The 17,545-nt window shown below is 40.9% G+C and overlaps 1 protein-coding gene across 1 annotated transcript; it reads right to left on the bottom strand.

Moving 5' to 3' along the window:
* Positions 1-775: 775 nt before the first annotated feature.
* LOC140198666 (retinol dehydrogenase 7-like) lies at positions 776-16,862 on the bottom strand. The gene is made up of 5 exons (XM_072259684.1): positions 16,805-16,862; positions 15,323-15,643; positions 6,965-7,223; positions 4,285-4,448; positions 776-1,282 (listed from the first exon to the last, which is right to left on the bottom strand). The coding sequence occupies exons 2-5, from the start codon at positions 15,633-15,635 to the stop codon at positions 1,059-1,061; spliced, it is 960 nt and encodes a 319-aa protein (XP_072115785.1). The 5' UTR covers positions 15,636-15,643; positions 16,805-16,862; the 3' UTR covers positions 776-1,058.
* Between the last annotated feature and the right edge of the window lie 683 nt (positions 16,863-17,545).

Genomic DNA, 17,545 nt, shown 5'->3' with positions numbered 1-17,545 from the left:
ATTTTATTGTATCCAACTCCTGACTTGTGCTTTTCAATAACCTTTTCACAGAGTTGTTTAGAGTGTTCTTTTGTCTTCATGGTGTAGTTTTTCCCCAGGATACTGACTCACCAGCAGTTAACCCTTCCAGAGACCGGTGTATTTTCACTACAGTCAATTGAAACACCTTGACTGCACACAGGCCTCCAAAAACAAATCTCCATTTAACCAGCTCTGTGACTTCCAAAACCAATTGACAGCACCAGTGATTACTTGGTGTCTCACATTAAGGGGGAGGGGTGAATACTTACACAATCAGTTATTTATGTTTTATATTTGTAATTAATTTAGATCACTTTGTAGCGATCTGTTTTCACTTTGCAATTAGCCTGCAGGCATTTCATCAGCAGTCGAGGTAACATTCTCAGTGCAGAGTTTTTGGTGTTTCTCTCTGGGACTGCTCACATTTAGGTAGGAGTCCATTGCTTGCTCGGTCCTGATTGGCTACCCCTCCAGCTGAACTTGAATTACTGTCACCGTCCTGTAAACTTAACCAGTCTGGCCATTCTCCTCTGACCTAATCATTACCAGGCATTACTGTAATCATTACTGTCGCTCACTGGATGTTTCTGGGAGCTTTCTTTACACAATTCTCTGTAAACTCTAAAAAGCCTTGAAAGGATTCATTCACTGCCTTCCAAAAATTCAACTGGGTGGCTGAGGAACATTTCTTAACATTTGTAAAATATATATTTATACAATACAACAAACTACAAAATCAAGAAAGACACATAAATCAATTCGTGACCTTTTATTTTTGACCAGAACATTGAAACTTCAGCAGTGATAAATGCCTTTTAATTGATAACACCTCAAAATCCACACCTCAAATTTACTCCAAATTTTGATTCTATTCTCCAAAATCTTTGATAGTTTTGAAAGTTAAGATACTGACTGACCCGGAGAAAGCAATAACATTGCCTGTTTTCTATGATACAGAAAGAAAGGGATCACATCATATTTTACATTAGTGTCACTAGTACTATTTCCTCTTCATCATACTCAATCCCAAAACAATGCTAAAAGAGAGCTTTTGCTGGCTTGATTTTACCAAAACTGAGCAGAAAATCAGAGATAGCAGTTGGCATGTAGGAGAGAGGAATCCAAAAAATCTTTGCATCGATTCCAGCAGAGTACCGAGTACGAGGATGAAGAGAAGTCAGAGCATGATTCAGGCACCACACCACTTTCATCAAATCTGGGTTGAGTTGCTTCTCCACTTTGGTTGTCAGGTTTAAATAGACTGTAAAACAATATGAAAAGTACATTTAAAGAAAATTGTTTTTCAACTATGATATTGATAAGCACCATATATAACAGACGGCAGAGTATTAGAGATACATATTGTATGCACAAAGGAAAGGTGAAGTGTTTTCAGATAGATTTTATTTTCCTAGGAGTCTGCTAATTTTTGTGATGAGTTGTTGACTTGTGCAGTAAAGGCTCACTCTCGGTGTTATGTTTTGTAACTCCAAACCAGGAAGATCTGGGAGTCCGAAACAAGACCACAAGACATAGGAGCAGAATGAGGCCGTCTGGCCCATCCAGTTTGCTCCGCCATTCAATCATGGTGGATCCTTTTTTCTCCTCCTCAACCCAGTTCCCAGCCTCCTTCTTATAACCTTTGATGCCATGTCCAATCAAGAACCTATCAATCTCTGCCTTAAATACACCCAGCAACCTGGCCTCCATAGCTGCAAGTGGTAACATGATTACAGTGAATGGCGGTGCTGGCTCGACGGGCCGAATGGCCTACTCCTGCACCTATTGTCTATTGTAACAAATTCACCACACTGGTGAAATGTGGTCTGACTCTGAGCTTACTTTTAGCGAGGCGCACGTGCATCATGTGGTAGCGTGATGACATTTGTAATTGCCATAGTTTTACATTTTTACAAAACGGTTTAATCAATCAATATATACACAAGATTACTCAAATATTGTTGAAATAGACAACAACCTGTGTGCTCTCACAAGAGGAAACAGGTGGAGTTCCTGCCTCTTCTCCAAGAAATGGTTCTTGCTACCTGAAATCAAACAGGAAGTCCCTGACAGACCTCAATTTTTATCTCTCCAGCCTCTCACTCCAATAAAATCCCATTTTATTACTCCTCATGTCTCTTGTAACCCAGGTGACTGAGGAAGAATTTAATGGATTCTTTCTCTTCGATTGATGCTGGGTATATCGGCTTCCCCTCCCTTCTGGGAGACTGCATGCAGCTGCTGCTAGTGGGCTGGCGGTTTGAGGAACTGGGATGCAACCATGCAATCTAGAATGAATGGACCATCTGTACTCCTTATCACATTCATTTTGCATTATTACGATATATAGAATTACTGAAACTGTGTGTATTAACGCCCCAAATTGTGGTTCCATTCTCTGAAATCTTTGACAGTTTAAAATCAAGATTCCTGACTCACACCACCGAAAGGGATAATGTGGCCTATTTTCTATGATACAGGAAGAAAGGAATTTTTAAATGAAATTTTACACCAGTGTCACTATAGACTATCTACTATTGTGTCAATAGTTTAAAGTCTACAGACACAGCAGTAAATAAGGTTGAAAGAGTACAGAGAAAATTTATAAGGATGTTGCCAGCTTTGGAAGACCTGAGTTATAAGAAAGTATTAAATGAGTTAGGACTTTATTCCTTGGAGCATAAAAGATTGAGAGCAGATTTGGTATACAAAATTAGGAGGGGTACATGTCGGGTAAATGCAAGCAGGCTTTTTCCCACTGAGGTTGGGTGGGACTGCAACCAGAGGTCATGGGTTAAGAGTGAAAAGTGAAAAGTTTAGAGGGAACCTGAGGGTTGTAAAAGTGTGGAGCAAGCTGTCAGCACAAGTGATAACGTTGCTTGTTTCTGGTATGTTACAGTAAAATATGCTTGAAACATATTGGAAATGTTGAAATATTTCTAATATTTATGCTAATTTGATATGATTTTGATTGAAATTGGTTAATCAAAGACAACACCTGTGTATGACTCACACAGTTGTACTGGGTACAGAGTGAAATGGGGCTAATTTGAGTTCTCTTGCAAAATTCTGCTGTAACAATTCTATGATTCATTTGATTATGAAATTCAAAACATTCAAAATATGCAGGTAGTATTTTGTATTTTCATCTTTTAACTTTCAGATCCTGGCTTGAGATTGTAGTGCTGTGTTGGTCATACTTGAGATTAGAACTTGAACAACTTCCTGAGCAAGAGGAAAAGAGACCACAGGCTGCAGGCAACTGTGCAATTATTGAGCTGCGAATGCTATTATGAATAAATCGCAAGCAGTGGGTCTTCGAACCGGCTGTGCGGCCTGGCGCCTTGCTATCTCCAGGATCTGCCTGCAAGACTTGTGCCATCAGGTATGGCCCTGTAGACGACCCGGTTCCTCCCTGATATCTCCAACTGAAGCGTCATGGGAGACTGAAATATTGGAACAGAGAACAGCGTGTGCTGCTGTCGGAAGAAGGATCCTGTACTCCATCCATCCTCTAACCTCACCCCTCCATGGTGAGTACAGAGTTGTCAGGGTGCTTGGAGAAGTTACTTGGCACATTGCAACATCGAAACAGTAAGCTGGTATTCTCAGGTCTCATTGTTGCAGGATCTCTTTCTCTCTCTCTCTCTCTCTCTCTCTCTCTCTCTCTCTCTCTCTCTCCTCCCCCCCCCTTCTCTTTCTTCCTCTCGCCCCTCTCTCTTCCCTCCCTCCCTCGATGGAGGGAGAGAGAAAACCTGCCTGAGAAACCGAAGTGCTGATTATGGACTGTAGGTTTTCATGGGACGAGATCAGGGTCTTTCTGGGGGCTTTTGCTATTGCTTGCATGATGGGAGGGTGGTGGGGTGGGGAGGGAGAGGAAATCAGTGCCTCAGCTGCTACTTGTGCATGGAAGGTGTGAAGGAGTGGCTGGGCTTCACGTTTCTGATGTTTCTATCAGTCATTCTTTGGGATTTATTGTTTTGTGAATATCTGTGAAGGATAAGATTTCAGGCTGTATACATTCTCTATATTAAGTTGGACCAATTCATTTGAACAATTTATATATAAACATAAAAAACTAATAAAGATGGATTTTGCATTTTCTACACTATTGTGCTATCTACAGGTGAAGCATAGCAGTGGATGAATAATATTTATTGAGACAAGCTTCCTTTAGGTAATGTATCCATTTGGATCACAAGTTCATAATTGGATATCTTTAATTAAAAACATCTAAATATATATAAGATAAAAACAACTAACCTTTATCCATGTAATCATGCCCATATTCTTCTTGTACATCTGGCGGTAACCTACTCCACAGCCTGTTCATTTCCTGCCCTATGTCATCGATATTAGTCATGGGTGTTTTGAAAAAACCTGGCTCAATACAAGCTACTTTCACTCCAAAACACTTCATATTTCTCCTGCAAAATTACAAAATAAAACCATCATGTTGTTACAAACTTTTATCTATTGGCTTTTGTTTTCTAAGTCCTTTTTTATTTTATGTATTATAATGTTCAAGCTGCTTTAAATGATAGACTATGAGGGGACCCAGTCAATCTTTTATGAAGTAATAATAATAATAAAGTTATACAGCATTTTTCCTACAGATGTAATTCCAGGGGACTTACAAAGAGTAAAGATTAAAAATGAAAATAAAATACAAAATGATGTTCATTAAAAAGAAGATTGAATAAACAGGTAACACACACAAAATGCCAAAGGAACACAGCAGGTCAGCCAGCATCTATGGAAAGATGTACAGTCGCTATTTCTGGTTGAGATTTCTGTCTTAAGTTTTTCCAGCGATCTGACCTCCACAGCCATATGAGGCAATAAATTTCACAGATTAACCACTCTCTGGCTAATGAAATTCCTCCTCATCTCTGTTGTAAATGGACGTTCCTCTATTCTGAGGCTGTGTCCTCTAGTCTTAAACTCCTCCACCACAGGAAACGCCTCCGCATACTTCCTGTCCAGGCCCTTCAACAATCAATATTTCAATGAGATCACCCCTTAATCTTCTGAATTTCAGTGAATAGACATCTGGAGCCAGCAAACACTCCTCATATGACAAACCTTTCAATCCCAGAATCATTTTTGTGATCCTTCTTTGAACCCTCTCCAATATCAGCAAATTTTATCTTAGATAAGGGGCTTAAAGCTGCTCACAGTACACCAAGTGAGGCCTCACCAATGTTTTATAAAACCTCAATTACATCCTTGCTTTGTATTCTAGTCCTCTCGAAATGTATGTGAACATTACATTTTCCATCCTCACCACAAACTCAAATAAAAAATTAACCTTTATGGAACACACATCAAAGTTGCTGGTGAACGCAGCAGGCCAGGCAGCATCTGTAGGAAGAGGTGCAGTCGACGTTTCAGGCCGAGACCTGAAACTTCGTTAGTCCTGACGAAGGGTCTCGGCCTGAAACGTCGACTGCAGTTAGTCCTGACGAAGGGTCTCGGCCTGAAACGTCGACTGCATCTCTTCCCACAGATGCTGCCTGGCCTGCTGCGTTCACCAGCAACTTTGATGTGTGTTGCTTGAATTTCCAGCATCTGCAGAATTCCTGTTGTTAACCTTTATGGAATCTTGCATGAAATCCCTTTGCACCTCAAATTTTTGTATTTTCTCTCCATTTAGAAAATAGTCTTCCCTTTTATTTCTTCTCCCAAAGTGCATGACGATTCACTTCCCAACACTGTATACCATCTGCCAATTCTTTGCCCATTCTCTTCATCTGTCTAAGTCCTTCTGTAGCCTCTCATCTTCCTCAAAACTATCTGCCCCTCCATGTATCTACATATCGTCTGCAAACCTGGCCACAAAGCCATCAATTCTGTTATACAAATCATAGATATATAACGTAAAAAAGCTGTCCCAACACATTCTCCAGTTATACACCACTGGTCACTGGCAGACAACCGGAAAAAGCTTGCATTATTCCCACTATTTCCCTCTTGCCAATCAACCACTGCTTTATCCACACGAGTATCTTTCCTGTAATACCATGGGCTCTTAGCTTCTGAAGCAGCCACATGTGTGGCAACTTGTTAAAGGCTTTCAGAAAATCCAAGTATTCAACATCCACCAATTCTCCTTTATCTATCCTGCTTGTTATTTCTTCAAAGAATTCCAACAGATTTGTCAGGGAAGTTTTTCACCTAAGGACACCATGCTGACTTCAGCCTATTTTATCATGTGTTTCCAAGTACACTGAAACTACATCCTTAAGAATCAACTCCAACATCTTCCCAACCACTGAGGTCAGACTAACTGGCCTACAGTTTCCATTGTTCTCCCTCCTCCCTTCTGGAAGAGTGGAGTGACATTTGCAATTTTCCATTCCTCCAAAACCATGCCAGAATCAATTGGTTCCTGAAAGATCATTAGTAATGCCTCCAGAATCTCTTCAGCTACCTCTTTCAGAATGCTGGGGTATATACCATCTGGTCCAGGTAACTCAGCTACCTTCAGACCTTTCAGTTTCCCAAGAACTTTCTCCTTAGTAACGACAACTTCACTCACTTCTATCCCCTGACATTCTCAAACCTCTGACATACTGCTAGTGTCTTCTACAGTGAAGACTGATGCAAAATACCCATTCAGTTCATCAGCCATTTCCTTCTTCCCCCATCACTACCATAGAGTCTAAATGGAAGAGGAAATATACAAGCACTCTGGTCCCTGACTCCAGCCACAAAGATGACAAATTTCCAGGCCCCTGGTGCTCTGGTCCCCAAGCCCTGGTACCAGATCTTGGCTCAGGGCTCACTCTCAGTTCCTGGCTGATATCCTGCAGCAGGAGCAAGTCGGATAGTGAACCACCAGGATTCCCGAAAAACAAAATGCCAGATTAAAAGAACTCTACTCTATTATGTTGATACATAAACAGAAGTATCAAGGAGAGCATCTTAATTTCAAACTCACCTGAGACTGTCATTGAAGGCTTCTACACCAAATTTAGAGATGCAATATGGTCCACTTACAGGGCTGATCCTTCCAAATACACTTGCAATATTCACTATTCTGCCTCGTGCCCGCTTTATCAGTGGAAGTACACTCAGTGTGACCTCAATAAGTCCAACCAGGTTGACATTCAACACGGCTCTGTAATCATCTATCATAAGCCAGTCAACAGGTACAGTGGCGTTCATGATGCCAGCACTGTTAACCAGCCCCCAGAGTCCTATAATTGTTGAAATGAACAAAAAAAAAATTTAATGTCAGATTACCCTTTATTATAATTGATTGGCCCCTAATAGTGTCTTGTGATTTCACACATAAAACCCACATTGAAGCCAAAAGAAAATTATATTTTTATATACACACACACACACACACACACACACACACACACAGACACACACACGCACTTATATGCAGTCCACATACAAAACGTTAATGCTGTTGCCCTAGTGTTACAGGTTCATCATGCTCCTTGTCTTATATCTAAATTCTTGGTGGAGTAATGGATGAATAGTAACTATTAAAGTGTTTAATTAATTTAGAAGTGTTGGTGCATGGCCAAGAGGTTAAGGTGTCAGTCTGGTGATCTGAAGGTCGCTATTTGAGCCTAAGCTGAGGCAGCATGTTGTGTCCTTGAGCAAGACACTGAACCACACATTGCTCTGCGACGACACCGGTGCCAAGCTGTATCGGCACTAGTGCCCTTCCCTTGGACAATATCTGTGGCGTGGAGTGGGGAGACTAGCAGCATGGGGAACTGCCGGTCTTGCAGACAACCTTGCCCAGGCCTGCGCCCCGGAAACCTTCCAAGGCGCAAATCCATGGTCTCACGAGACTAACGGATGCCTATTATAATTGATTTAGAAGGATCAGTTGAACACTGTGTTAATGAACACATATTGTTTGAATAAAAAACAGGCATTAGAACAAAAGATCAAAGAGTTTGACTGTTTCTGGGTCTCTCTATGCTTATCACACTTGTATTTACTGGGGTGCCTTTCACTGCTTTTTTGTACTTTGCACTGTCTGGAAGTCACAATCAGAGCTTGGACCCAGGGGTGGTTTCATGAGTGAGTCGAAATTCGGAGCTCCCCCTGACACAGCAACAAGTAGTATCTAAGAATCGTGAGCTCTGAAATCTTTGTATTTTGTGTGCTTTATTTGTGCTTTCTATTTTATGAAAATAAATAGGCTTAAATTACTTTATTGTTCTTGTATGCTTGTTAGCACATCTCCTGGAAACACAGATTGTTTGGGTCTAATTAACCAAACCCACTACACTCGCTCAAAAGACTGCAAGTGCCACAGATCAAAAGGATGCCAGGAATTTAATGGAACTGACTCGCACTAGATGCAGGGACACCTTTTCTGCCTTCACTCAAGAGCTTTCCCCATTTCCTTAAGCTAGGCAGATAGGTAGACTCCATTCTCAGTGTAGTTATAGTTTGAAGACTGTTTTAATGATCACCAATATATCACAGTATGCAAGCAGCTGAGTGAAAAGACAGTATTTTAGGCATTCTCACAAAAGACGGATTCAAATATATATCAAAACTCCTTTGACTCCGAACAAAGTGCTTCCTGCTTCAGAATGGTCAATCTGATGATGACGGTTCGTTGCTAACAACACAAATAAAAGTAATCAACAACAGCTGCAAACTTACAATTAGGCATTGAGAGCTCGTCGCTAGAAATAAAACAGCAAACTAAATGGGTGGGGTGGGAGGGGGTGGACATAACAGTACCTCCACCCTCCAGAATCAGAAAGACAGGTGTGTTAAGAGGGCCTGAAGGATCACTGGGGACCCGAGTCACCCCAACTCACAAACGGTTCCAGCTGCTACCATCCGGGAAGCGGTACCGTAGCATAAAAGCCAGGACCAACAGGCTCCGGGACAGCTCCTTCCACCAGGCAATCAGATGAATTAATTCATGCTGATACAATCCTATTTCTATGTTACACTGATTGTCCTGTTGTATATACTATTTATTATAAATTACCATAAATTGCACATTTAGACGGAGACATAACAAAGATCTTTACTCATGTATATGAAGGATGTAAGAAATAACGTCAATTCAATACAAAAGTCTAAGAAATAAATTTAATCACGGCAGTGGATTCCAATTAATTGAGCCATCGGTTAATCAGTCTCCTATTTGACACAAAGAATAAAAACAGAAAATCGAGAAAACAGCCAGGATGCCCTTTATTTGGAACATCATGATATTTAATTGGGACAGGAGACTGTTGCTGAGCTGTTCCTAATTAGAGTCAGTTAACTGATGGTTTGTCTCTTTCTTTGTATACCTTTTAAACTATTTCCATGAAACTTTGACTTAATTGTGGTACCCACTTACCTGAGCCAAAATGTACTGTTCCTGATGTGTCCTAACCAACCAGAAATCAAATCAGAACAGTCATTCCAAAGACAACACGGAATTCAATCAACCTACATGAAATGCCAGCAATACTCTTAAGAGCATGGAAACCATGTCTAACAAAGGATTCATTTATTGAGATACAGTGTGAACAGTCCTTTGCGCCCCTTAAACCCACACCACTCAGAACTCCCCCGATTTAACTCTAGCCTAATCACAGGACAATTTACAATGACCAGTTCACCTACCAACCAGTACTTCTTTGGACCGTGAGAGGAAATGGAGTCACCCAGAAGAAACCCACATGTACACGGCCAGTACGTAGAAACTCTTACAAGCAGAGGCGGGAACTGAACCAGGGTCAACTGTATTGTAAAGTGCTGTGCTAAACACTACACCACCGTGGATCTCCTGCCTTTGGAGGCAGAGCACAGGAGGATAACATGACATCCCCTTCGACTCAATAGGATGAATGGCCTAATTCTGCTCCTATTCTTTATGGTCTTATGAAAACATCTGTGCAAACTGTAACAGAGTTAATGCTTCAGATCAAAGACCCTTCATCAGAAGTAGGTCAATGAGAAAATAAATTGGTTTTCAGTTGCAGAGAGGGTTGGAAAGGCATGGAATTGGCAGTAGTAATATCTGTACATTTGCATGCTCCTGAATCATTGATTGTGTGCCTTCAGGCTTCTGTACGTCCTCCCTTATGGTAGGAACGAGAATGAAGCATAACCTGGGTGGTGGGAGTCCTTAATGATGGATGCTCTCTGAAGGTGTCCTGGGTACTACGGAGTCTAGTGCCATGATGGAGTTGACTAAGTTCACAACTCTTTGCAGCTTGTTTCAATCCTGTGCAGTAGACCGCTTCCCCCCCCCACCACCACCTCAATACCAGACAGTGATGGAACCAGTTAGAATGCTTTCCATGGTACATTTGTGAGTGTTCTGGGTGACATAAAATTCTCCTTGACCTCCTAATGAAATATAGTTGCTGCACTTAATACTCCAAATGTGACCCAACTACTGTTTTACATGCTTCAACATGAACTCCCAATTTGTACACTCAATGCCCTTCTGCTATCTTTACCACCTCATCCACCCATGTTGCCACTTTTAGGGAGTTATGCAGCTGCACCGCAAAATCCAACTGAAAGCCTGTGTCCTTGATGCTCCTACCATTTACTTTCCTCTTGCGTTTGACCTTCTAAAATGCAACACCTTCAATTCGTCCAATGGTGGGGGAGCCTAGGGCCAGAAGGCACAGCCTCAGAATAGAGCGCTATACATTTAGGATGAAGGTGTGGAGGAATTTCTTTAGCCAGAGAGTGGTGAATCCGTGGAATTCATTGTCATGGGCAGCTGTGAAGGCCAAGTGGTTGGACATAGTTAAGGCAAAGGTTGATGCATTCTTGATTAGTCAGGGCATGAAAGGTTATGGGGAGAAGGCAGGAGGTTGGGGCTGAGAGGGAAATGGATCAGCATTGATGGAATAACAGAGCAGACCCAGTGGGCTACATGGCCAAATTCTGCTCCTATGTCTTATGGAATTCATGTTGAATTTTACACACAGGATTAATTCCATGAACATGCCTGTCCCAAGCCTTTTAAGGTGACTTTTCTTTTTTTGTTGCTATTATGACACATGAGTTTCACTTGAAAGGCTAGCATTTGCCTTCCAAATTGATCACCCCTTCATAAAGATATGGAGGACCATCTGCTTGAACTGTTGTATATCGGATGAAGATATGTATGTTGGTTGCAAGTTGTAGGGTTTAGATTCAATGATGTGCAAGTGGCAACATATTTCCAAGGCAGAATGTGTGTGATTTCCAGTCAATGGTGTTCCTATAAGCGTGCTGGCTGTGTTTGGGAGGTACTAATGGACAAGCGTAGATGAGCACCAAAAAGAGTCTGTAATGATCAATAAGCAAACTGTTTGGAATCAAATGACCTTGTCTCATGTCTCAGGGTGGAATATGTCTGCACCCAGACCACCTCTACCCCAGCATAATTTCTCTGTTGTCTGACCCACTCCCCTCCCTCGGCGCCCCACTGTCGCCATTCCTATTTGCTCTTGCCAGATTTACATACTTGCTCCCTGCTCCATGTTGAGAAATACAGTACTGTGCAAAAGTCTTATACACCCTGGCTCTATGCTTATGTGTATATTATATTTATATATAAAAGCCCCTTCAAATAGAGAATTTACAAATATGGAGTATTACTGTATGCCTTTTCAGTTCTGAAGCAAATGTGATGGCTACCCTTTATCTCTTTTACCAATCAACTTCCCACTCCCTCCCACTCTCCCAGTTTCAATTATCATCGGCCACCTTGCACGTCTTCCTTCCTTCTATCTTCTTACTCTGAATTCTCCCCTTCCTTTCCAGTCCTGAAGAAGAATCTGGGGGCAAAATGCCAACTGTTTATTCATTTCCATAGATGCTGCTTGGCCTGCTGAGTTCCTCCAGCATTTTGTGCATTTTGTTTTGTAGAACACCTTAACACTTTTTTATCTTCTCTATTTGGTGTTGCACTGTACTGCTGCCAGAAAATTGACAAATTTATCAACAAAAGCCAGTGATATTAAAACTGATTTGATTACTGAAGATTTTCAAAACGCATTTACTGCTTTACATTTTTTAAACATATGGTGATATCACGTGTCATGTGTATGAACATGATTGGACAGAGTTATGAGCATGCGTAGAAATGAGAGAATGATCTAGAAACTGTATGTTAAAGACGTACTTGCTGTTGTAAATAAAATTTCTAGCTTTAATTCTTCCAGAATATGGTTTGTTCTTAGTAACCCACGATACGTGTAAAGAACACAACATGGTGTCAGAAGTCAGTCTGGAAGAATAATTCCTTTCGCTAACATGGCAGAAGTGAAGATAATCGAACAAAAAGAGCACAAACTTTTTCGTTGTTTGCTAACAGCTTTAAAAATGGAAGTTCTGCAACCCACATCAATGCTTCAGCTGACTGGAAAGGTAGCTGAAAATTGGAAAAGACTTAAACAGCATTTTGAAATTTATTTATCGGTGATCGGAGCATAAAATAAAACAGAAAAAATGAAAGCAGCGATCCTACTCCATGTAATAGGGGATGAGAAAATGTAGATAATTTGAATCTAAAAGTGTTAATCGACAAATTTGAAGCATTTTGTATACCGAAGTGTGATGTGACGTATGACTGCTACAATTTTTTCTAATGTCGGCAGAGACCTGGTCAAACGATTGATCAATTTGTTGGGGAGTTGAGAAACCACAGTAAAAGATGCAAGTTTGCAGAGTTTACAGACTCTCTCATTAAAGACAGAACTGTTTGCGGCATTCTGGATAATGGTCTGAGAGAAAGACTATTAGAACTAGATTTGAATTTGGAAAAAGCTGTGGCACTCTGCAAAGCTTCTGAGTCGGTGACGTCACAGGCTAAAGACCTTTTTATTGAGAATTGCAACCTTAACGTTGCTCACAAACGTATTAGAAAAAATAATAAAACGGCAACGAAACCGACAGAGAACAAGACGTCATCTGAAAGGAAAAAACTTTGTGATCGCTGTGGGCGGGAGCACTGACCTAAAAAGTGTCCAGCCTATTGGAAAATGTGCAACAACTGTGGTAAGAGTAATCATTTTTAATGCTGTTGCAGAAGTAAAAAGGAAATAAAACACGTAAATGCTGTGCTTGAAAATAAATGTGAGTAGTTTTATATAGATGTGCTTTGTGAAAACAAACAAGTAAGAATGAGTGGACTTTTCCATTGCAAGTGAACCGAAATATTATTCTGTTTAAATTAGATACTGGAGTACAAGTAAATGTTCTTGCAGAATCTGAGTTTAATGCATTAAAGCCAAGACCAAAGTTACATCAGACAAATATAAAAGTGACTGGGTATTCAGGTGCAGACATTCCAGTTAAAGGAACATGTGCAGAAAAAGTATCACACAAAAATATTGAGCACATACTTTCATTTGTGGTAGAGCCAAAAAATGTACTGAATTTGGTAAAAAGAGTCTTAGTCCTGGACAGTGATACAGAGTCAGAGTACAGTGGACAGAAGCCAGACTTGCCAGTACAGTACAATACGGATCTGAAGCCAAAGAGTGACAAGAATCAGGATCCAACTGAAGAAGTGAAAGCACAAGTGAAGGAATTGAGAAGTTTTATTGAAATGATGAAGTCTCAGCATAAAAAAGAGATTACACAGTTAATGGATGAATTGCGATTTCTTCTCAAAGACTTTAAGAAAGAGCCAACTTCAGAGTTTCAGTTAACTGGTGCAGACCGGACGAAACAAGGAAATAACAACGAAACACAAGTACTGTGTGAACCACTTAGAAGGTCTACTTATGTTCTTAAACCCCCAGGGAGACTGATAGAGACATGTTAAATGATGCTTCTGTTTGTTTAATATTGCTAATTGTTTTTCTTTTTAAGGAAAGGAAGATGTGGTGATATCACGTGTCACGTGTAAGAACGTGATTGGACAGAGTTATGAACATGCGCGAAAATGAGAGAATGATCTAGAAACTGTATGTTAAAGATGTACTTGCTGTTTGCTGTTGTAAATAAACGTTCTAGTTTTAATTCTTCCAGAATATGGTTTGTTCTTAGTAACCCACGACAGAACAGATTAGACCCTCTTTATTTGAGAAACAGGGACAGTTCACATTAAGCAATATGATCTAAGACAGGGGTAGCAACCTACGGCCGGCGGGCCAGGTCTGGCCCACAAAGGTATTTTGACTGGCCCGCAAGTAAATATTGAGATACTATGCTTATCCGGCCCGCGAGCAGTTTTTCCTTATTCTGAGTGTTTCACACAACCAACTGATGGACATGCATGACGTCCTCTTACACTGGACCCAGGTTCCCTTTTGTTCCAGACCAAACACTGGTATATACGAATGACGGGAAGGCAGACTACCTTATTAATATGTATTAGATACTGTGCGTGCATGCACAGGTTTTCAGATGGGATCATTCAAATTTGTAAACAGAAACAACGTCACTGTGTTTTAACAAAAAAACCACGCTAAATATCCAGATATTTACATGTGCTACGATACTTGTTGAATAACTCGCGTTTCGAAATACAATCAAAAAAATTCCAACGGCAATGAATGCAAAACGCAGGAAGAGTGCTGAAAGAGCAGTGAAAATGAAGGAGATACCCGTGCCGGCTACAAGGTCTCAAAACGTATTGCAGAAAAGATGAAGCCTTTTACAAATGGAGAGTTTGTCAAAGAATGTTTACTGGCAGTGGTGGCTATTGTTTGTCCTGAAAATAAATCTTTATTTGCAGCTATCAGCCTGTCAGCAAGAATGATCACCCGGCGAGTTTTAGAAATGTCAGCAGATGTTAAAAGTTGTTTAAGGGATGCCTGCAAAGAATTGCATTTTTTTTTCAATTGCGCTTGATGAGAGTACAGACTTGAGAGATGCAGCTCAACTTGTGGTGTTTGTGCGAGGACTGACCTCAACTTTTCAAATTTTTGAGGGGTTTATTCAATTAATTCCTATGAAGGATAAGGTTACTGGAGCAGACATTTTTGAAGCTTTGCTGAAAATGATGTCAGAAATGAAACTTAATATGTCGAAACTAATTGGCATCACAACTGATGGGGCACCAGCAATGGTGGGACAAAAAAACTAAACTGAGTTCTGTGATTACTGATTAGCAACCTTGGTTAAGCACAAATGGTTTTATAGCATGTGTTATTCACTAATTTGAGGAAAAACATAACTAGATGTATTTAAATGGATAATTCCAAAATTTCAAGTTTTTTTTAAAATGGCATTTATCTGGCCCACTGTCCGCTCATTAATACGTGATCCAGCCCATAGAGGCAAAAAGGTTGCCGACCCCTGATCTAAGAATTGACAATTTCTATTTGGCAAAGATGAAGGTTTAAATTTAAATTACCTTTTCCCTTTACCTCTGATTTTACAAATTCTGCTGCCTTCCCAATGCTCTCAGACTTGGTAACATCAAGTTGAATTGTTTTGAGTCTCGATGATGTCCTGCTCTTCAGTTCTTCAGCACCCTTCTCAGTAAAACAGGCAGCCAGAACATGGAATCCCTGCTGGTCCAGATGCTGGGCCAGAAGATTTCCAAAACCAGAGTCACAGCCTGTGATGTACACATGCTTGTCAAATATATTTGTTGTCTGTTTCCTGTCTCTGTACCGCCAGTACAGGAAGCAAAGTACCAGCCATAGAATCAGATAGCCAAGCATTTCTGAAACTAGAGAAAAACATGCAGCATTTCAGAAACTATTTCAATTGTGTGAAGTCATTGAAAACTAATTCTGAGGTTCAACAAGTGCACTTGGGAACACAAGAGTCCAGAAAATTTGATGTAGTTTATTGGTAAGATTAGATGCTACTGTAAGGGAAATACAGATATGGTGATGAATTCTCAAACTAAGAAGTGTCTTGCCTGATCGAGAGACTTTTGCGAATGAAGCACAGGTGTCTGACCGATGGAAACAATATTGTGAAATGTGATGTTTCATCGTCTTTAGCACACCAAAAGCTACAAAAGCTTAATTGGCTTATTCTTTAGTCACAGAAAAGTACAGGTAAGAAAGCGGCCCTTCGATCCGTCCAGTCCATGCCGAAACCATTTAAACTGCCTACCCCCATTGACCTGAACCCAGACCATAGCCCGCCATACCCCCACCATCATAAACACTGAAATCCAGCTCGCACGCACCAGTTGTGCTGGCGGCTTGTTCCACACTCTCACAACCATCTCAACAAAGAAGTTTCCCCTCATGTTCCCCTTAAACTTTTCATCTTTCAACCTTAACCCATGACCTCTGATTGTAGTCCCACCCAACCTCAATGGAAAAAACCTGCTTGCATTTACCCTATCGATACCCCTCATAGTTTTATGTGCCTCTATCAAATCTCCCCTCTACCTTGTACATTACAAGGAATAAATCTCTAACCTACTTAATCTTTCCCTACCACTCAAGTCTTCTAGAGCCAGGCACGTAGAACCTAACGCTGATAACTTCAACATGACGTTGTTTAAAAAGTCAAATAATGGTTTGACATGTACAATAAGTGGTCAGGCACTAGACAGGGTTGATGAACAGAAAAACCTCGACCCAGGTTGGGCACGTTTTATCGATGCATAGGAGGCTGTGAGGTGACCTAATTGAAATATACAGGATTATGTGTGCGATACAGAGAGGAGCTCAGAATTGCATATGGTGACGATATGTACTTTGATAATAAATTTACCCAAACTTGTTGCAGATGTGGTCATCACGAATCGCAATGGTCTCATCAGCTCCCACATCAGCTGCTACAACACACCGCCTGATCCTGTATCCTTACTTCATTTCATTAGTTGCAATTTCATTAGTATCCCGGTACCAAACGAACCTGATCTTACCTGCTACTCACCTGTCCCACAGACTCACACAACGGATACTGCAAAGTCGACTCCGAAATCTCCGAAGCTAAAAGTTCAGAGGCCCCACCCTATCTCTTTCCCCTCCCACAATGGGAGTTCCGCTTAAACTTCACTTTTTATTGGCCCAAGTGAAACACGACGCAACAAGATCTCCTCTTCTCAATTACATATGTTCTCGCAGGGATCATCCTCGCAGCCCGTTTCCGCTCTCGCACAGAAACTCTAAAGCAAAATTAACTATTCATAATAAAATATTCACAAGAATAAAGCGTTCCACGTCTTTTCATTCTTTACATTCATGGTTAATAATTTCCATATTGGTCTGGTGCTGTTGTCAGTCGCATGGCGCTCTCCTGTTTTATATTAAATACTACAAGAATTGAGGAGATTCCTCACCACTCCCTCCCCTTTCGGCCCTTTCCTCTGCACCAGGAGAAGAACCCTACATCTTGGGCTCGCCCAGATTTCATCATCACTACTCCAAAGTGAAAAGTACTCGCGACTCGCTCCCGTTTTCGCTCAAGCTAATCCAGAGTGAAAATCTCAGACTTCAAACGAAGAATGTGCGAACCGAAATTTCGTGTCCGCTTTCGCATTGCCATCCCTGGTACTGAGGTCCACAGCTTATCACCAAGTCAGATACACTGGACTCCTAAGCAGACATTCTCCTCCAAATTCCGTCATGTGAAGAGCTTCTCCGGGTGGATAAAGGAAAGGATT

Source organism: Mobula birostris, chromosome 6 (assembly GCF_030028105.1).
Source record: "Mobula birostris isolate sMobBir1 chromosome 6, sMobBir1.hap1, whole genome shotgun sequence".
NCBI lineage: Eukaryota > Metazoa > Chordata > Chondrichthyes > Myliobatiformes > Myliobatidae > Mobula > Mobula birostris.
The sequence above is the reverse complement of the archived record's forward strand: the minus strand, read 5'-3'. Positions and strand labels throughout refer to the sequence as shown.